Below are 20,743 nucleotides of genomic sequence, written 5' to 3' on the forward strand. Positions count from 1 at the left end.
GGGGCCAGGCTGCTGGCTGGGGCTGCGTCCACTCCGCGCTCCGGCAGCAGGGGCGGGGGGGGGGGGGCCTCGGGGCGGAGCCTGTGGGCGTGGCTTCGGCGCCCTATTAATACCGGAGCGGGGCGCGCGCCCGAGCTCAGAGTGAGCGCGCAGCGGCTGCGAAGACTCAGGCGCGTGCCGGCCAGGCCTCCCGCTCGCCTAGTCCGCGTTCCTCGGCGCCCCTCGTCCGCGCCTGCCCCGCGCCTCCCGTCTGCGCACCCCAGCCGCCCGCCAGGCCCCCAGCCGCTCTCCAGGCCGCCAGGCCCCGCGCCCGACACCCAGGACAGGCACGCGCCCCGCAGGCCGCCCGCCGCCCGCGCCGCCATGGGGGTAGAGGGCTGCACCAAGTGCATCAAATACCTGCTCTTCGTCTTCAATTTCGTCTTCTGGGTGAGCCTGCACCGGGGTGGGAGGGCGTTCCCCGAGCCCGGCGGGCCGCGCGCTCGGTTAGGCCCCGCCAAGGGGGCGCAGCCGGGCCGCTAAGTTGCGGGGCCACCTGTGTGCGCCCAGCCTGGGTGGGTGGGAGGGCCTAGGCCGGCGAGTCGCGAAGGTGGGGGGTCGTCCGGGGCCGCCGCGTCCCTCGACGGCGGGTCTGGGGGCTCTAAGACGGGTTTCGGGCCTCTGCGCGTCGGGACCCAGAACCCCGCGGCCGGGCCCTTCGGGGACCTGGGGTCCGTTCCCGGCTGGTGATGGTGGTGGTGCGGTGGGTGCGTGTCCCGAACCCAGCGCCCGGCTACTGCTTAGTTCTCCGGACCGCTGTTTCTGGGGCCGCCCTGCTTCTTGGGGAAAGAGGGGCTCGAGGGCGGGGCTTGAGACACCCCGCCCCCATGAGCTCATCAGAGCCACCGCCCCTAGATGGGCGGCCCGGCCCGGTGCAGTGGCTGGCGGGCGGGCGGGCGGGGGAGGTGGGGTGGCGCGCTACAGTTTGCCTTAGTCTTGGGGACTGTCCATCCCACTCTGGGCCCAACTCAGTTTCATCCTCCTGTTTGCTGTGGCCACCCTGAGGGTCGGTTTGGGGGTCCGTGCCCGGGCAAAGCGCAAACAAGAAGCGCCCTGCACCCGGGTGGCCCGCGTGCCGGGGTGCCTGCATAGTGGTGCCCCCAGTTTGAGGGGCCGAGCCTCCTCACCCAGAGGTAGATTCCAGCCCCTCCTCGCCCTGGGGCGCTGCAGAGGCTGTGAGGGGCGAGGGGCTGAGCGGTGTTCCAAGCTGGCACAGGCAGGGGGCCCGGAGAGCTGGGCGACTCCGAGCCTGAGGGTGCTGGGGCGGGGTGGATGCCCAGCTCCGGGCTTGGAAAGAGGTGCCCACAGGTGAGACGTCTGAGGGGTGCTGGAGGGTCTCCTGGGGCCTCTGGGCAGCAGGCCTGAGTTGTGTTTCCTGATCAGCCTTAACTGCTGGCTGGTGCCCGGTGAAGCTTTGGCTTTTGTTTCCATTTCCTGTTGGTGCTGGAATTAGGGGCGTGGAGATTTCTTGCTGTCCCGGGGGCCCCCAGGCGTGGGCGTCAGGAGCCCCTCTGGCAGCTGTGCGCTGCCACCCCTCGGGGGTCCCCGGGCAGGGACCTGGGCCACTTTCTGGCCCCTCGTTGCTTCTCCACCGCCCCAGGCTGCTCAGCCCTTGTCCCGGAGGACGAGGACTGTCTGCTGAATGCCAAGTCGACAGGGGGAGGCTAAAGTTTTAAAATGGCTCCTGGAGAACTGTGTGGGCCTGGAGACCTCTGTTTGCCCTCCGGACGGCCCAGGGTCAGGTCCCGGGACACCGAGGTGTTGGGGTGGGGAGGCGGAGACTGGACTTAGAGTGGAGCTGTCACATCCTGCCTGCAGGGGCACCCGTGGGGGCCCGTGGCCATCAGCCTCTGCCCTGGGGGTGGGAGCAGGGAGGTTGGCAGGATGGGCCAGGGGCCTTGGCAACCTTTGCTGAGGGGCTGGCCTTGGTGTTGATTTAGTAATCGCCTGCTTTGGCCTTGGCAAGGGGTGTCGACCAGACCCCCTCTCCCCGCGGCTTTCAAGCTTTTCCCTTGAGAGCAGAGCTTGGGAGGGCCCTGGTGGGAGGTGGGGGGCAAGGAAGGAGACCGAGCTTCCCGGAGAAGCCCCTCCCACCGCGCGGCCTGGGAGGTCTCCGGCAGACTCCCCCCTCCCCCAGCCCCTCCCAGCTGCCTCTGGTAAAGTCCCAGGTTTCCCAGGCAGCCCTGGCGGAGGCCTGACACATCCCCCGGGGCCACTCTATTCAGGCCGGAGGAATTATTTCCCCTCCCGTCCCCTCCCCGGGCCTGCCCTTCAGAGCTCTGACAAGTTGGCTTCCAGGGGCACGGAGGCCCCACCCACCCATGGTGGGGAGCGGGGAGTCCCTCTCTGCACCCCCAACCCCAGCCAAGAGTGTGGGGCCGGGGCCTGGACCCTGGTGGAGCCTGCTGCCCTGGTCCTGGCTCCCTCCCTTCTGAACTGGGGGTCCTGTTAGTTTAGGAGCTGGGTGCTGGGCTTGGTGGCCGTAGGGAAGACCGCTCTCCTTGGCAGGTGTAGGCTGTGACGTGGGGAGGCTGGGGTGCGAGCCAGGTGGGAGGTGGAGGCTGCGTGTCTGGATCCGGATCCAGGCACTTTCGCAAGTTTCATTTCAGTGAGTAAAGCCGTCCCCTTGGGAGGCGGCGGCACAGGCCTGCTGGCATGGGGTCCTGGAAGGAGCCCACCCCTACATGCCAGCGCACACGTGTGCGCACACACAGACACACACACAGGCTCACACACACACACGGGCTGACATACACAGGCTCTCACTTGCGCGCGCGCACACACACACACACACACACACACACGGGCTCTCACCCATACAGACACATGCAGGCTCTTACACATGCAGACACACACACGGGCTCTCACACACACACACAGGCTCACACACACACATGGGCTCTCACACATACACACATATATGGTCTCTCACACACACGGGCTCTCACATGCGCACACACACACACACACGCTCTTACATACACACACCCCCCATGGGCTCTCACACACACACCCCCCACGGGCTCTCACACACACACACAGGCTCACACACACACATGGGCTTTCACACATACACATACACATACGGTCTCTCTCACAAACACACGGGCTCACACACACACAGGCTCTCACGTGCACACACACACACACACAGGCTTACACACACACACCCCCCATGGGCTCTCACACACACACACAGGCTTACACACACACACGGGCTCTTACACACACACACACACACCCCACAGGCTCTCACACACACACAGGCTCACACACACACACGCACATACGGTCTCACACACATACACGGGCTCACACACACAGGCTCTCACATGCACACACACACATATGGGCTCTCTCACACTCACACACACACACACACACACACACACGGGCTCTCACCCATACAGACACATGCAGGCTCTTACACATGCAGACACACACACGGGCTTTCACACATACATACACACACGGGCTCTCTCTCACACACATACACACCGGCCCTGCGCCCCCCCCCCCCCGCCGCCACCCACACACACATGGGCTCTCCCACGTCTGCACACTAGACCCCGAGCCCCTGTGGAGGTGGCTGAGGGCTGTGAGGTGGCTGGGCTGGTGGATGAGTGGCCCGGCCCGAGCTGGGGAGCGGGGCCTGGAGCTCCTGCCCGCTGGGGTGTGTGTGGGGGAGCCTGGGAGCTCCCTGGCAGGGTGGGGCAGCTGGGACTCAGGGGCCCTGCTGCTGGGGCAGCTCGGGGCCTGTGCAGGCTCCCGGCCCTGCACTCTTGCCCAGCCCAGAGTGTGCGAGCTGTGGGAGCCTGCCAACCACATCTGTGAAATGGGTGTGATCACGGCTTCCCCTCTGGGACAGCGGCAGCCTTGCCCTGACACCCGCTGCCCCCATGCACTCACACCTTCTTCCAGAGGAAGCGGCCGGGGCAGGCCGGGGCAGGCTGGGGCGAGGCTGGTTAGAGGCCTGCTCACCAGCCTTTTGCTGTCGCTTCCAGACGGCACATGGCTGTCTGTCACTTAGCGGTTCTGTCACCTTCCTTCCCTGGAGAGGGGCCAGACCCAGGCGGGCTCTGCTGGGGGGCAGGGACTTTCTGCGCCTTGTTTCAAAGGGGCAGGTGGCCTCCCCTGGTGACCCCGGGCACCTGGCTGCTGAACTTTGGGCTACGGCTGTCGATCTGGGCCAGGCCAAGAAGTGGAAGTCTGTGGTCTGTGCCCAGGTCAGGCTTGCCCAGGGGGAGTGTCTGGGCACCAGGCGGTACAGACATGGGCGCCCGGGACCCTGCTGGCTCTGCTCCACCCCATGGGGTGCTACCCGCGGCCCCCAGCTCAGTCTCCCTCCGGAAATTTGAGTTCACCCTGATCCCTATCTCTAACTGCTTTGAAGGCCAGACAGAAATAAGCTCGCGCCAAACCACCCTCCTCCCAGATAATCTACCTACACTCCTTCCCAGTGCCTGAGAGCCGTGGCGGGGGAACCTGGGCCGTGGTCAATAAGGTTTAGAGTCCAGTGCCCGAGGGAGGGGCCGACGGCACGTTTGCACTCGTTTTGGAGAGGGCCCCGGTTAGGGGTGGTGTGGGGGTGCAGGAGCCTGGCCCTGTCCCCCCGCTGGGACCTGGGCCAGGCTGCGGCCAGGCCTGGGTATTTTCCACCTTGGAGGCGGCACTGGCCGGTGGCCAGGACCGCCCACCCTGCAGGAGCAGATTGACTATGACAGGTTAACAGAGTCTCTCCTGGGCCATTTCCACCTGTCCGCCAGATGTGGTTTGACCCCGCAGGCTTCCTCCCAGAGCCTCTGGACTTTGGTGCCACCCCCCGCCCCCCAGCACACACTCTGTTCTGTGGGGCCTGGGCCCCTCCTCGCTACAGCAGAGCTGGTGCCGATTCCCACAAGACCACCGGGGGCCTCCGGGTGGGCGCCCAGACGCTGGGGGAGGCCCTGCAGGGGTGGCCGACCAGCTGAGGGGCAGCCACCCTCCCTGGCCTTGAGGCCTGCTGGGCTCCGCGGACAGGGAGGCACCTTGGAGCCGGGGCTGGGGGTGGCGTCGGGCTCCTCAAGAGCCTGAAGCGTAGTGAGGATGCTTCGGGCAGGGGGCTCCAGAGCCTGGGTGTGGGTCGGGTCGCCACAGAGGCCTGGGGAGCAGGGCCCCCTTCCCCTCTCCACGGAAGCTGTAGCCCTTATACCTTGAGAAAGGTGCTGCTCCCTGCACCCCAACTGCCAGGGAGACGTGATGATTGTGGGGGAGGTGAAGGACAGGAAGCCAGGCCCATGCGGAGCGGGTGGGTGTGGGCGGGCGGCCCCCCCGCATCCCTTGCCCTCACAGTGAGTCTTCTGTTGCGACTCCCACGCCCAGGTCGCCCCGGGCCATAACTCTCCCTCGGGGAGCGTCCAGCAGCGCCCTGGAGCCCTGCCTCGCCTGGCGTGCCGTCTGCCTCACCTGCAGTGCCTGTTGAGTTTGCTTCAGCTCTGCAGCCCGTTGCTGGCTACAGCTCAGGCTGTGACTCTGGGGCTACCAGGTGCCCTGGGCATCGTGGTGGGGGAACATGAGTAAGGACCCCGGGCTGCCTGCCTGCCTGCCCAGCCTCCAGTCTGGGTGCTGGGAGACCTGAGCCCCAGAGCTCGATAGTGTGGGTCTTAGGTGCATGGGGGCTACCAGGGGGCGGTGGGCCTGGGAACCGCCTTCCGCAGTCCTGCCTGCTCAGGGCTCACAGGGGTGTCTCCCTCACACACAGCCGAGGTCCTCTCTGCTCCCCACCCGAGGGGCTCAGCTGCCCGCTCTCTGGGTGGACAATCTTCCCTTCTGTCCCCAAGATATCAGCTCTAGCCCATGTGAAACTCCTCAGCGCCTTCCCCTTGCCCACATCTGCGGCCCACTGGGGCGATAAGGAGCCTGAGGTTCCAAGTGGCCCACGTGAGGAAGTGGTAGAAGCAGGCTGGAAACCAGGGCCCTTCCTTCAACCGCTGTGGTTCAGGGCCGGCATGGCTCCAGGCGGCAGCAGGGTGGTGTGGCATTCCCCCAGGGCGAGTGGCTGTGCCCGGGCTTGTGGCGAGCAGGTGCCGGTCAGACACCCTGAGCTGCCCCAGGGGCCCTCTGCTTGCCTCTGCCCCCTACCCGGGCCCACTCACCTGCCCTCTCCCTCTGCAGTGGGCTCCCAGTACCCCCAGACCCTCCTTGTCTGACGTGTGCGGCCCCCTGCAGCTCAGCCTTGGGAGGTCAGTGTCCACATGTGCCCCCCGCCCCCGCACAGGGGCCGAGGGGGCAAAGGGCCATCCACACGAGGGGCTCTTTCAGCTGGTGGGCCGGGTTTGGGGTGGAGGAGCAGGCCACTTCCTGGGCTCCTTGCCCACAGTGGGTGGTAGGCTCGGGAACTGGCCCAGAAAGTGACCAGGCCTGCTCTGCTGGGCCCCGGGAGGCGGCGGGGGGCCTGTGTTCACCTCCCGGCAGGAGGGCGCTCTGGGATCCCCTGCTGGTGGGGCCCTGGGGCCCGAGTCCTTCCCCACCCCCACGCCTATTTTTAGAGGCCGGGCCAGGCGGCTTCCTGAGGTCGAGGGGCTGGAGAGGGGTTTCCGCTTCCTGGCTGAGCCGAGGGTCCTGCTCCTCTGTCCTTCCTTCCTTCCTGCCCTGAGCTGGGCGGCCCTGCTCCCAGAGGGCACGGCAGGACTCCGGGAGGGCAGTCAGGCCCCGTGTCACCGTGTCTGTCCTTGTGGCGGGTGGAGGTGGAGGCTCAGCCTGTGGGGCCGCGTCCCGGCCCCACCTGAGCGGGGTGCCCTCTGGCCCTCCTGACCCTCCACGCCCATTAGCAGCATCTGGGCTGCACCTCTGCCCTCTGAATTGTCCCAGGGTCTGCAGGGGCACTTCCTGCCTCGCTCCCTTCCTGTGGCCTTCACTGTGCTCCTGGGCGGGTCTCCAGGCCCCAGGACCTCTCGGGTGCCAAGCCGTGTGGGCACTCCCTGGGTCAGAGCGCCGTCCTCCCTGACAGCGCTGGGCTGAGGGCACGATGAGGGCACGAGCGCCTGGGGGCTGCTGGGGCTTGGCCGCCGATTAAAGGGGCACGGGGTACACGGATGTCCTGTCACTCCTGGAGCGTGTGGGCAGCACTTGGGGCAACCATGCGGCAGGGTTGGGGGTGGGGAGGTGCCCGAGGCCTGGCGGGGTTGGTGGGGGGCAGCAGGCTCAGCTGAGAGGGAAGCAGGGAGACGCCCGCTCCTTCTCCGTTTCAGCTGCTGCTTGGAAACGCAGACTGGCCGGGCGGGAACCCAGTGTACTTGGCAGCTCCCCACCCCCTCTTCCTAGCTGACGCTTTTATTTATTAATTCTGGGAAAGGAGGGAAGAAGAGAGAAACAGAAAGTGAGCCTTCAAAGCACTGCAAACAGCCCGTGCCGTTCCCCGGTGTGGAGCTCCCTGGTCATCCCAGCAGCGGGTCAGCCAGCCCCTTCCTGAGCTGCTGCCCAGCCTCGCCCCCAGCAGGAGCGTCTTGGGTGCAAGAGCAGCTGGCAGCAGCCCTTCCGACAGGCCGGCGCTCTGGGATCCCCAGAGGGAGAGGGGAGAGGGGAGAGGAAGCCGTGCAGACCCCACCGGGGACCAGCCTGCCCGATGCTCCCGATGGCCGTCCCAGCAGTCGCCAGCGCTGTCGGGCGCGCTCCGTACACAGCGGCGTCATCCGCGTGCTCTGCCCGTGTCCACGTGTGCACCGTGAATTCCTCAGTGTGCACGTGAGGACACTGGAGGCAGGAAGACGCCCAGGGGTCCAAGGTGACCAGTAGCCGGAGGTCCCGGTTCCCATGCAATGCCAGGACGGCATGCTTTCCGTTAACACCGGACTCTGTTTTGTAGCGGGCGTATCCTTAGTTATCCAGTCCCTTGTTTGATGTTAAACCTCAGTTCTGTGGACAAGATTTCAACATTTCCAGATGCTTCCTGCTGGTCACTGGAAGCCTGGGGTCCTGACCTCGGTGAAGAAGGCAGCTGGGATCCTTCAGGACTTGCTGCTTGGAAGTCCAGTAGACAGGGATCTGGGTGTGGGGGCTTTTAAACAGCTTTGTGTGACACAGCGTCAACCGCACATTTAAGATGGACAACCTGGGGGCTGCCCTGGTGGCTCGGTGGTGAAGAAGCCACCTACCAGGGCAGGAGGTGCGTGGGTTTGATCCCCGATCCGGGAAGACCGTGCATGCTGCAGAATCACGAAGGCCGTGGGCCGCGGCAGGTGAGCCCGTGCCCTGGAGTTGGTGCCACGGCGATGAGAAGCTTCCCCTGCAACCAGAAAAGGCCCTGCAGCAGTGAAGACCCAGCGCAGCCGCAAACAGAATGTCTTCAAAAGGAAAGGCTTCCCTGGTGGCTCTGACAGTAAAGAATCTGTCTTCAGTGCAGGAGACCCAGGTTCAATCCTTGGATTGGGAAGAACCCCTGGAGAAGGGAATCACTTACTCACTCCAGTATTCTTGCCTGGAGAATCCCACGGGCAGAGGAGCCTGGTGGGCTACAGTCTGTGGGGTCACAAAGAGTTGGAGATGACCTAGTGACAAATTTTCACTTTCGTTTTTACCCAGCCCCCAAGGAAGACCAAACTAAACTTGTGTCCAGAGTACACGTGTGCTCTGTCCCAGCAGCCCTGGGTTTTGACGACCTGCTCAGGGTCTACACTGGCTCCTGAACGATTTTCTCTTTGGCAAACTATAGGGCTTCCTCCTTTTCAGACTGTTCATGGGGTTCTCAAGGCAAGAGCACTGAAGTGGTTTGCATTCCCTTCTCCAGTGGACCATGTTTTGTCAGAACTCTCCACTGTGAGGCGTCCGTCTTGGGTGGTCCTGCATGGCGTGGCTCCTAGTTCCATTGAAGTCAGACAAGGCTGTGGTCCATGTGATCAGATGGGTTAGTTTTCTGTGACTGTGGGTTCCAGTCTGCCTACTCTGACAGAGAAGGACAAGAGGCTTATGGAATCTTCCTGATGGAAGAGACTGACTGAGGGGGAAACTGGGTCTTTAACTTCTATGCAGAGCACATCATGAGAAATGCTGGGCTGGAGGAAGCACAAGCTGGAATCAAGATTGCCGGCAGAAATATCAATAACCTCTGATATGCAGATGATACCACCCTTACAGCAGAAAGCAAAGAAGAACTAAAGAGCCTCTTGATGAAAGTGAAAGAGGAGAGTGAAAAAGTTGGCTTAAAGCTCAACATTCAGAAAACAGATCATGGCATCTGGTCCCATCACTTCATGGCAAATAAATGGGGAAACAATGGAAACAGTGACAGACTTTATCTTTTTGGGCTCTGAAATCACTGTAGATGGTGACTGCAGCCATGAAATTAAAGGACACTTGCTCCTTGGAAGAAAAGTTATGACCAACCTAAGACAGTGTATCAAAAAGCAGAGACATTACTTTGCCAACAAAGGTCCATCTAGTCAAAGCTATGGCTTTTCCAGTAGTCATGTATGGATGTGAGAGTTGGACCATAAAGAAGGCTGAGTGCCGAAGAATTGATGCTTTTGAACTGTGGTGTTGGAGAAGACTCTTGAGAGTCCCTTGCACTGCAAGGAGATCCAACCAGTCCATCCTAAAGGAAGTCAGTCCTGAATATTCATTGGAAGGACTGATGCTGAAGCTGAAACTCCCAATACTTTGGCCACCTGATGTGAAGAGCCGACTCATTTGAAAAGAGCCTGATGCTGGGAAAAATTGAAGGCAGGCAGAAAAGGGGACGACAGAGAATGGGATGGTTGGATGGCATCACTGACTCAGTTGACATGAGTTTGAGTAAACTCTGTGGTTGGTGATGGACAGGGAAGCTTGGTGTATTGCGGTCCATGGGGTTGCAGAGAGTTGACATACGACTGAGCGACTGGACTGAACTGACAGGGCTTCCCAGATGGCGCTAGTGGTGAAGACCCATCTGCCGATGCAGGAGATGTTGGTTTGGTCCTTGGGACAGGAAGATCCCCTGCAGGAGGGCATTGCAACCCACTCCAGTCTTCTTGCCTGGAGAATCCCGTGGACAGAGGAGTCTGGCGGGCCGCAGTCCTTGGGGTTGCAAAAGAGTCGGACACAACTGAGCGACTGACACTTTCAGTTTCACAGGACCTGGTAGGTTTTGATGTGGGAGGCCCCTGTGGACACTGAGCCCGCCACCAGGAGGGTGTGCACAGCGCTCACCCCAGCAGAGCCCCAGGGCCTGCCCCCAGGGCACCACCTCCCTGCTCCAGGCAGTCACTAGCCTGCCACTGCTGCCCATGTCTGCATGTCTTAAGTTTGTAAAGAGTTTTTGGACCCTTAGTTCCCTGACCAGGGATTGAACCTGTGTCCTCTGCAAGCATGGAGTCCTAACCCCCGGACCGCCAGGGAAGTCCCTCTTTTACCTTTTATACGAAGGGAATCAGAAGGTGGGTTGTCCCCGGTTTGGGGGCTTACCGGGAAAGCACATGTGTGTGGGCATGATGTCCACCCCCACTTCAGGCAGTACCTGGGGGTGCAGGGGATGGCACAGGCCTGCGGGGGGAGCATCCTGGGGGCTGGAGCTCTGTCCCTGGGGCCCTCGCCGGCACCTGGTCTGGTCTCCGTCTCACTGTGGTTTCGTTTGCATCTCCCCTGGGGCCGGTGACGTCAGGCATCTTTCCGTGTGTTTATTTGCTGCGCGTGTTTCTTCTGCGGTGAAGTGTCTGTTCAGGCTTAGGTTTTCGTGAGGTTTCTTGGCCTGTTTTTTAAAAATAGGGTTATTTGTGTTCTTGCTGAGTTTTGAAAGTTCTTGATACCTGTTGGATCCGGGTCCTTGTTGCCATTTGCCAGCGCCAGTCCGTGCTAGTCTTTGAAGAGCAGGCTTCTTTCAGACTTGGGGGTTTTCTGGGTCCCCCGCCCTGCCCTCCTGGGGTGGGGTTGGGGGTCGCAGTGCTGCTTTGCCCGTCCTCTGTAGGTGACCGTAGGTGAGTGCTCACCGCCCCCCGGACTGGGCTGGTCACTGCCCATTGCCTTCCCCAGGCCCACCCGAGCGGGCGTGTGTGGGGCCTGGCATGGCCGAGGAGGGGGCACTCTAGCACCAGGCTGCCCCCTGCCCTGTAGGCAGGACGGGCTTCCCTGTCCACCCCTCTGGAGGGTGGGGGAGCACAGGGAAGTCTGGAGACCGCAGCCCCCCTGCACATCCTGAGGTTTGTGCTGGGAAGCTCTTCCCGAGGTGGGAGAGGTGGGGGCTCTGCCTGCCTCTCGGTCCCCCTGCCTCAGCGTCTGGGGGTGGGGCAGGCGTGACCCTCACTGCTTCCGTTAGGACCAGGCGCCCCACATGGGCCTGTGCCCTGGGACCCTGGGGTGAGGGGCTGCAGGGGAAGATGGGTGGTCCCAGCACAGCCAGGGGCGGGAGGGGCCCCTCCGTGTCCGTCGCCCCTTGCAGTGGGGACACCAGGGCCAGGTCGGGGTTGGGGCCCAGCCTCTGGGGCCACAGAGGGAGGCCCGGGTGAGGCTCCCCGCCCTGCCCGCTTGTCCCGGACTCTCACAGAGCGCTCTCTGGACCACAGTTTCCAAACAGAATAAGTGGCAGTTTCCAGCCAGAGTTACCACGGCAACCCTCAGCCTCACCACCGCCTTCCCTGGAGGCGCAGATGGCAGCCGGCTGAGCCAGGAGCCGGGACTCCCTCTGGAGCCGCCCGCCTCACCCACCACCCCCCACCTCCCCTACTCTCGTCCCCCAGGCCCTCCTGCCCTCTCGCGGGTGTGACGGGCACCTGGGGCAGCCTCAGGATGCCTGCGGCTGGGGCACTGCCCTTCGCGGGGTGCGCAGGGCCTGGGTGCCCTGGGAAGGACCCTGCTGGTCCCACGTGCTGCCCTCGGTTGGGAAGTGTTGGGGGGCAGGGAGCGCCTCCATCCTGGGGCAGGGGTTTGGAGGGTGTCACCTGCTCCAGGGAGGGGTGCCAGCAGCCTCCCCTGGCAGGGGCAGCCCGGCTGCTGCCAGGCACCAACGGTCCCCAACGGTCCCCGCCTTATCGTGCATGGAGCCAGCCCATTGTGGGAGGGTCTGGGTAGGGCTGCGAGCCTCCCGCCCCAGCAGTGCCCCGTGTCCCCTGCCTGGAGATCCCTGGGGGTGCTTGGGGCTTTCCTGGGGGCAGCCCATGGGGCCGGAGCCTCGAATCTCTCTTGCTCCGCTGAGCGTGGCCCCCACTGGTGACTTTGGGCCTCGCTCGGGGGCCAGCATCGGGCCGCCCAGGTGGTTTTCTTGGGGCCCGTGTTTTGGTTTCTCTTCCTCTTTGGACACAGAGCCAATGGTCTGTGTAGGAGCTGACGTTCCTAGCTCCAAAAACAGTCACTGCCTCGCTGGTGGGGGAGCCCGGGGGTGCTTGCCTGGCCGGGTCGGATGCTCAGACGTGAGCCTGGCCTGGATGCGCCCTCAAGGGCAGACCCTGCCTACCCCTGAGCCACCGACCTCTGGGGGTGAGTCAGCCGGAAGCCCCCACCCCCATGCCAGGCTCTGCGAGGAGCCCCCTTTCCTGCCCGCTCTCAGGGCGGTCTCACTGCCGGCTGTCTGGGAGGGGCACAGCAAGCTTCTTCCTCCCAGCAGTCTCCCTCTCTCAGACGGCGACTGCCAGCCCTGCCAGGGCCCGGTGGCATCAGATTGCCACCCCTCACCGTGTCCTGGCACCAGAGACTTGGCATTCACTCCTTGGAGTTCCCGGATGAGCCAGCTCAGGGCAGTGCCACCCCCTCGGAGGAGGGCTCGGCCTTCCCCAGGTCGCAGGCTCCCGTGTGGCCTCTGGCCAGATTTAGCAAGTGAAATACAGGGTGTCAGTTACACTTCCGCTCCAGGTGAACGGCGAGTGCTTTTCTGGCGTGAGTGTGTTCCGGGAGCGTTTGGGGCACGCTCGATACTAAAGAAGTGCTTGTGAATAACCAGGTGTCTGAGTCTCATCCGACAGCCTGTCCCGCAGTCTCCGGTGGTGCTTGGTGGGAGGGTGTGGATGAGCCCCCAGTTCTCCGTACCAAAGCCCGCCTGGGGCATCTGGAAAACCAAGGGGGCAAAGCAGACACGAGGCAGTGGGCAGCCCAGACCCCAGGGCCTGTGAGCCCAGAGTCTGTGAGCCCCGGGCCTGTGACCCCAGGGCCTCTGAGCCCAGAGTCTGTGACCCCAAGGCCTGTGAGCCCTGCCCTTGGTGCTGACCCTGCAGAGCGAGGGCCCAGGGCCCGCCTCTCTGCGCTGCTGCGTGGGAGATCCATGCGCGCCACGGCCAGTCTCTGAGCTGCGTGTGACCAGTGCCCTGCTCTCTCCCCAGCTGGCAGGAGGTGTGATACTGGGCGTGGCCCTGTGGCTTCGCCATGACCCACAGACCACCAACCTCCTGTATCTGGAGCTCGGAGACCGGCCCGCTCCCAACACCTTCTATGTGGGTAAGTGATAGGGGATGGGTTGCAGACCTGGGCAGCTCTTGGCTGGGAGCCGGCAGGAACAGGCCACTGGGGGGTGTGATTGTAAGCTCAGTGAGGCTGCAGACAGGCAGTCAGGGAGCACTTCCAGGAGGAGGCGACTGAGTGGGCCTTGCTTCTCCCTGGGGCAGGGAGGAGGAGGCCTACCAGGAAGAGCTCGGGGGTGGGTTGCATCAGCCTGGGGACGCTGTAGGGGGTTGCATCAGCCTGGGGACGCTGAGGGGCCTGGGCGCCCTCTGCAGTTGTTCCAGGGCCTGCCTGGGCCAGGGTGCTCCCAGGGAAAGCTGGATGGGAGGGGTGTGGGGCCTGTGGGGATCTCACCAGATCGCCCTTAGGGGTGAGGGGAGCCAGGGCAGGAGCAAGCGGGTGGGAGCAGCAGGGGGGAGCCAGGGCGGGAGTGGGCAGCGGGTGGGGGCGGCGGGGGGGAGCCAGGGTGGGAGCGGGCAGCGGGTGGGGGCGGGGGCGCTGTGTCAGGCCGTGGGCCTTTCAGGGAGGCTCCTGGGCGGGGTGGAGCTGGATGCCTGGGCTGCCTGGGGCCCCTCGGCCACACTGGCTGCCTTATTAGGCCGCGGCCCTTCAGGGCATCTGTCAGGCTGGGTGTGGGGTTGGGGCCTCCGGGAGCAGGGGTTCTGGAGGATGGGGGGGGTGCCTCCGCATGCTCAGCAGTGCCCCTCCTTCTGGCCCTGCCCCCCTAAGATGGGCCTGGCTCCCAGGGAGCTCAGGGAGGGTGTGCGGAGTCATTTCTGTCCTTTAAAGGACTGGCCCCTGGGCGGGCCCCGCTCGGCCCCACAGGCAGAGCAGCAGGCCGGAAGCCTGCGGGGCTCACGTGGCGCGCGACCACCTGCCATCCTGGGTGGACCCTGCAAGGGGTCCCAGTCCTCCCCGCTGCGTGGGGGTCCCAGTCCTCCCCGCTCGGGGGGGGCCCAGTCCTCCCTGCTCGTGGGGGGCCCAGTCCTCCCCGCTGCGTGGGGGTCCCAGTCCTCCCCGCTGCGTGGGGGTCCCAGTCCTCCCCGCTCGTGGGGGGCCCAGTCCTCCCCGCTCGTGGGGGCCCCACTCAAGATGCACGCGTGGATGCTGGGCTGGGGTGGCCCACACGCACCATCCCGCTCGGCCACCCCAAGTCGTGGGGGGTCCTCTTTGGGCCAGCCCCAGGAGGGCTGGAGCCTGTGGTCTGGGGGTGGTCCCGGGGCCAGCCCTCCAGGGAGGGTCCCCAGCTCTTGTCTGCAGGGTCCTAGGCTCCCCACCCCCCAGGCTGCGGGGGCCCCCTCAGGTCTGAGTCTCAGGCGGAGAGCATGGGTGTGCACACCCCAAGAGTGCACAGGGGAACCGTGACCCGGCCCCTGCTGTCCCCACGCCAAGCACCCTCAGAGCAAAGCAGCCAGCCTTGCCCACACGTCTGAGGATGCAAGGGTGTCCTCTGGACGCTCGAGAGGAGTTTCTCCCTGGGGCTCCTCCCAGGCCTTTCCTCCCCCTGCCCAGGGCCTGCCCCTGCGTGGTCCCGGTCTTCTGTCCGCGTCCCCCTCTCCGAGCTCTTGGTGCAGGGGGTGTGGGCTCCCCAGGGCGCACCGTTTGGGAAGGGGATCCCTGTCCTCGTGGCTTGGCTGGCTCCTCCTCTCAGCCCAGCGTGTGGCCTGGCAGCTGGGAGAAGAGCTGAAGCCCGCCTGCCTCAGCCTGGACAGGGCAAGGGTGGCAGTGGGCTGCAGACCTGGGTGGCCCCGCGCGGCCCCCTGGAGACACATTCCGGGCAGACGCCCGGGGGTCTGGGGAGACCTTGGTAGAAGACTGGAGGCTGGGGGCCGGGCCCAGGCCGTGATGGGAAGGGTCCCATAGGGAGGCTTGTGGGGGCATGGCTAGCGTTGCGGGTGCCCCTCCAGCCTGTGCCACAACATGCCGCCGCTGGGCCTGAGGGCTCCCCTCAGGGAAGGAGTGAAGGAGGGCTGGACCACCTGGCAGGCCGGGTACCAGCCCCTGGACTCAGGCTTCTGTTGTGCCACCATGCCACCAGGGGTGGGCGCCTCTCAGAGCCCCTCTGGCCGCAGCGTCCCTGCCCACCCGGGGCCAGCCTTCGGAACCCCCTGGCTGGCAGAAGGATGCAGACGTCCGACGCAGACGAGGCTTGCCAGGGCGGTGGGGACAGACGTGGGCCCTGACGTGAGCTCTGTGTCCACTGCCAGGAAGTAGGGGGTGGTTAGCGGGACTTAAGCAGCACCCGGGCCATGCTGCAGGGCCTGGGAGGGTCCCCAGCCTCACAGGTCAGAGCCAGAGCCTGCTGCAGCAGGAAGGCTGCCCCGTGGGGCGGGCTGGGGGTGCTGGGAGCCAGCACCTGCCAGGACGCCCCTCCGTGGTGCCCTGGGCCGTCCCGCTGAACCTCAGGGAGGAATGTGGGGACGGGAGTCTTGGAACCTGGCCATGTCCAAGTGAGGAGCCCCCAGGGCTTACCCTCAGCCAGGCCCACTCACGGTCGCCCAAAGGCTCTGTCTGGCCCAGAGAGGGCCCCAGGCTTCTTCTGAGCCTGCCAATGGGTCCCAATTCCCAGACTTCTTCTCCAGAGACGGCCAGGCAGGGCCAGCGGGCCCTTGGCACCAAAGCCCTGGGACCTGGTGTCCTAGCTCTGCCCTAGCTTCGCCTGCTGCGTAACCATGGCAACTGGAGGGTGGGCCCAGGTTTGCTGGAAGGACTAGGGTTGTGGGAAGTCCTTGGAGAGACGTGGTCAGCGTTTCAAGGGGCAAGGGCCCCTTCTGGGTGGGCTGCAGACTCAGGGAAGGGCCGCATGGCCAGCAGTGAGTGCTGGACAGGCCAGGAGGACAGACTGACCCTGTGTGTCACCCTCAAGTGAGCTGGGGCCAGCAGACCCCGGGCTCCACTCCGCCTCCCAGGCCAGCAGCTGGGCCCTTGGCACCGAGATGCGGGTGGCTCTCCAAGGCCCACCGAGTCCCGGAGGCTCTCAGGGGTCAGTGCGCACAGGTGGCGGGGTCAGGTGGAGACCCCCGAACACTCACCACTGGCCGTTCAGTCCTGGCCCCGGTGATGCCTGACTCCCTGTACGTCACAGAGGAGGAAACTGAGGCCCACAGAGGTGCCCACACGGCCCTGCCAGGCTGCTTCCCCCTCGAGGCTCCTCTCCAAGCTACTTGGCATCTGACCTCCTCCCAGCAGGGTGGGCGCCAGCACCTGGTGGGCCCTCCTGAGCCCTGGGCAGTGGTGTGCGTGCCCAGCGCAGGGAGGAGGGCTTCTGGGGGTTGGGGGTGCTGGGACATTGGGCTGCTGAGGGTGTGACCTCTCTCCACTGCAGGCATCTACATCCTTATCGCCGTGGGTGCTGTGATGATGTTCGTTGGGTTCCTGGGCTGCTACGGGGCCATCCAGGAGTCCCAGTGCCTGCTGGGCACGGTAAGGTCCTGGGCTGGGTATGGGGTCGGGGGGGAGGGCTGCAGGGTGGGCCAGGGGGCAGAACCAGGAGTTCGGTGCCAGCCCGGCCCTGCGAACCTCCCTCAAGTGCCAGCTCTCTGGTTGCCCCAGTTTGTTCTCAGACCCCACCATGGCAGACTGCTGCTATATCGAGTTTTTTGTCTAGTTCCTGGTTATAAGTCCAAGTTGTTTTTCTCTCTCTTCTTTGTTAAAACGAGCCACAGATATAGAAAAGGGTGAGTCCCTGCCCAGGTGTGGCCTCAGGTATCCCTGGGAAGTCACCCATCCACGGGAAGCAGAGGCCTGGCCGTGCTGCCCAGGGCCTGGCGTCTGGGTGGCGTGGGCTGGGGAGTCTGCGCCTGTGTCTCCGTGGGGGGGTCCCGGGTGCACCACAGTGACTCCCACCCCGCTTCCCACAGGCTTTGCTCCCTGTCCCCTCCCACCTGCCCAGAGCCAGCCTTGCCCTCCCCCCACCCAGCCACCCTGTCCTCCAGAGCCCAGTCTCTCGGGGCTGATGAGAAGGGTGGCAGGTAACTGCCAGCCCGAGTCCTAGACGCTGCTTCACACTGTTCATCCCCCATCAGGGCTGGGGCGGGTGGATACTGCCGAGCGCCCCACACGCGCCCGTGGGCCCCTGGGGTGCTCGTCGTCTGTGGCAGGCGAGCCCCTGCCGGCCTCGGGGAGCCCTGGGCCCTCTCTGGCCTGTTCTGACCTCCTCTCTGCCCGCCCTTCCCCTCCCCAGTTCTTCACCTGCCTGGTGATCCTCTTTGCCTGTGAGGTGGCCGCCGGCATCTGGGGTTTTGTCAACAAGGACCAGGTGAGCCATGTCCAGGTGGAGGGCAGGGGTGCTGGTGGGGAGGGCAGGGGCTCAGGCTGTGGGGAGGGCTTGGCCTGTGGGCGCTTCTCTGGGCGGGCTCTTCAGGTAGGAAGCCACAGAGGGCTTCCTGGAGGAGGGGGCATGGTGGCCGAGTGAAAGGCAGAGCCACCTCCCAGCTCCGGGCGGGCAGGTCCGTTCTGACCTTCCAAGGGAGCCAGGTGAAGGCACGTCTTGGGGGGGGACAGTCACCCTGCGCTGTGAGCACCTCCTTCCCCAGATCGCCAAGGATGTGAAGCAGTTCTATGACCAGGCCTTGCAGCAGGCCATCGTGGACGACGACGCCAACAACGCCAAGGCCGTGGTGAAGACCTTCCACGAGACGGTGCGGCAGGGCCGGGGCCGGGGCACGGAGGGAGAGGCCGGGGCCGGAGGCTTTGTCCTCTCGGTGTGACCTCAGCCAGGAGCGGGAGGGGCACTGGGGCCTGGCAGCCCCACTCTTGGGAACCTGGGGTCTTCTGGGGGGTCCCCGGCAGGAACTGGGTGGGCCAGCACAGCTAAGTGGAAGGGTGAGAAGGAGTGGGCCGCTCAGCGTGGTTCTCCCCCAGGAGGGGACTGCCCCAAGCCCCCAGCTTCCGGGCCAGGGAGGCTCCTGGGGCCTCTGCAGCCCATGGGACATGTGCCCAGGGCTGACGGCGGGCGCCCTCCATCCCTGCAGCTTAACTGCTGTGGTTCCAACACGCTGATGACACTGACCACCTCTGTGCTCAAGAACAGCCTGTGTCCCTCCAGCGGCAACGTCATCACTAATTTGTTCAAGGTACGTGATGATTCCCCCGTTTGGCTGCTGCCCCTTGGGTCATGGGTGGTGGCCGGGGCTCCCTCAGGCCATGGTCATGCTGGGCCGTGCGGTGGCTGGAGTTGGAGCTGCTCTGCCTGGGGACCGTGGTCACTTCTGAGCCCCGCGTACAGGGTGCCCTGGCCTCCCGGGCCAGCCCTGTCCTGACGGTGCCTCGTGGTCTCTGAGCACGGGAGGGTGCCTTTGGCATGCTTGCTGTTCACACCAGGCAGAGACCAGACGCCATTCACACCTCTTTTGGGGGGCCCTGGGGGCGGGGCTGTGCCCCTCCATGGGGCCCCGGGCTGCTGCCCTGTGGGGTCGGAGGATGGGCGCCTCTGATTGCCCTCTGGCCGCCCCTGCAGGAGGACTGCCATGGGAAGATTGACGAGCTCTTCTCGGGAAAACTGTACCTCATTGGCATCGCGGCCATCGTGGTCGCTGTGATCATGGTGAGTGGGGCACACTGGCTCTGCTTGGGGACCCCACCCCAACACCGGGGTCTCCGAGAGCTGACGGACCTGCCCCTGACCCCCCGGGGGTCTCCACCCCCTCCCACAATCTCCGGGAGCTGACCACCCGCCCGCCCCCTCCCTGCAGATCTTCGAGATGATCCTGAGCATGGTGCTCTGCTGTGGCATTCGGAACAGCTCGGTGTACTGAGGCTGCAGCCGCTGAGGCCTCAGGGAGGGCCTCAGGGACCCCGGCAGCGCCCCCCGGAGTGATCCAGACACTTCCAAGAAGGGGCCGCCGCCACCTGTGTATATAACCTCCTGGTACCACTGCTACACTTATCAGCTTTTTTACTTTTGAGGTTTTGTTCATGTCCTGAAGCTCCCTGTTAATTGTCCTTTTGGGGCTGACGTCACCTGTAGGGGCGTGTGAGTGGGCCGTGGGGACTGCAGGGCAGGGCCCCCTCTGCTGCTTGGGGGCTCTGCTTGCTCAGCCAGGCCTCTCCTGGGGGCCACCAAGGGCCATCCAGCCGAGCTGCACCCACGCGCCCGTCCCCATGAGCGACACACACGCTCAGCCTTTTTTTAATCCTTGTTCCTTTCCGGCCACCTGTCTCTGGAGCCGGGTCTACGAGCAGCCTTATGCCTTCAACGCGCACCTCTCCTTTCTAACGCGTCACCTTCAATTGTAATTACATCTTGAAAAGTCATTCAATAAAGAAGGAAAAACCAGGCATGCTAACACAGTCTGGCCCCTCCGTGTGCCCGTGGCCTCTGAGATCCGGAGGGCAGCCTGAGGAGCCGAGGAACCTGGCACGGGTGGTGCTCAGCTCTCTGGACCCTGTTGGTGGGTGCCGGTGGGGCCCCTTTCTTGGGCCTCGTGTCGCCAGCAGCAGCCTTCACCTGGCCCTCACTCCCGTCCCCGCTCCATGGCACTGCTGCCCGGGGGGGCCTACGAGGGGTGCGCAGGACGACCCAAAACACTTGGTACAGGATATGAGGGCCCTGCAAGACTCCCCTTCCTCTTGACGGTCAGCTCCGTAGACGATGCACACACTGCTCCCTCCCTAGGGCCTCTTCTCTTCCTGTCTAGCTGGTTGTAATCTCCTGTAAAGGTGCTGGGTGGCCCCATCTTCCAGGGGCTGTAGGTGAAGCCCTCAGCCACTCACTGGGGGAGCCCAACCTGGCCCAGCACCAGGGACTGAGGCCCAGCCAGAGGCTGCTGCCCCCGCCGGGAATGCTGGGTTATGTCGTCATGAGCTGCAGGCAGGTACTGACCTGTCTGTACACTAAACTGACCTCTTGAGAATCCAAGTCCCTGGCTGGAATTTGTATGTTAAGGGCTCCCAGTGGCCACCTTGGGGGCTAATATTGGAAACTAGGTCCCAGCCCTGCACTGGGGGTCACAGGGCTTCTGTATGTGGGTTGGGAGACGGATGGCCCAAGGAACCTGCTCCTTTTTACTTCTCCCTGTGCTGTGAAACCCTCTTCAAGCTGCGATGTGAATTAGTGCCTGGGGTGGCTGGACCCCCTCATTCCTGGTGAGGCCCTGAGTGTGGGCACCTTTAGGGATGACATGTCCCCAGTTCAGTTCAGTCACTCAGTCATGTCTGACTCTTTGTGACTCATGGACTGCTCATGGACTGCAGCACGCCAGGCCTCCCTGTCCATCACCAACTCCTGGAGTTTACTCAAACTCATGTCTATTGAGTCTGATGCCATCCAACCATCTCATCCTCTGTTGTCCCCTTCTCCTCCTGCCCTCAGTCTTTCCCCGCATCA

The 20,743-nt window shown here is 64.2% G+C and overlaps 1 protein-coding gene across 1 annotated transcript; it reads left to right on the forward strand.

Moving 5' to 3' along the window:
• Positions 1–122: 122 nt before the first annotated feature.
• CD81 (CD81 molecule) lies at positions 123–19,695 on the forward strand. Its single transcript, XM_070360024.1, has 8 exons — positions 123–429; positions 13,299–13,413; positions 16,742–16,839; positions 17,600–17,674; positions 17,952–18,056; positions 18,390–18,491; positions 18,875–18,961; positions 19,110–19,695. The coding sequence occupies exons 1-8, from the start codon at positions 364–366 to the stop codon at positions 19,170–19,172; spliced, it is 711 nt and encodes a 236-aa protein (XP_070216125.1). The 5' UTR covers positions 123–363; the 3' UTR covers positions 19,173–19,695.
• The last annotated feature ends 1,048 nt before the right edge of the window (positions 19,696–20,743 follow it).

This window comes from Bos mutus, chromosome 22, assembly GCF_027580195.1.
Source record: "Bos mutus isolate GX-2022 chromosome 22, NWIPB_WYAK_1.1, whole genome shotgun sequence".
NCBI classification, from domain to species: Eukaryota; Metazoa; Chordata; class Mammalia; order Artiodactyla; family Bovidae; genus Bos; species Bos mutus.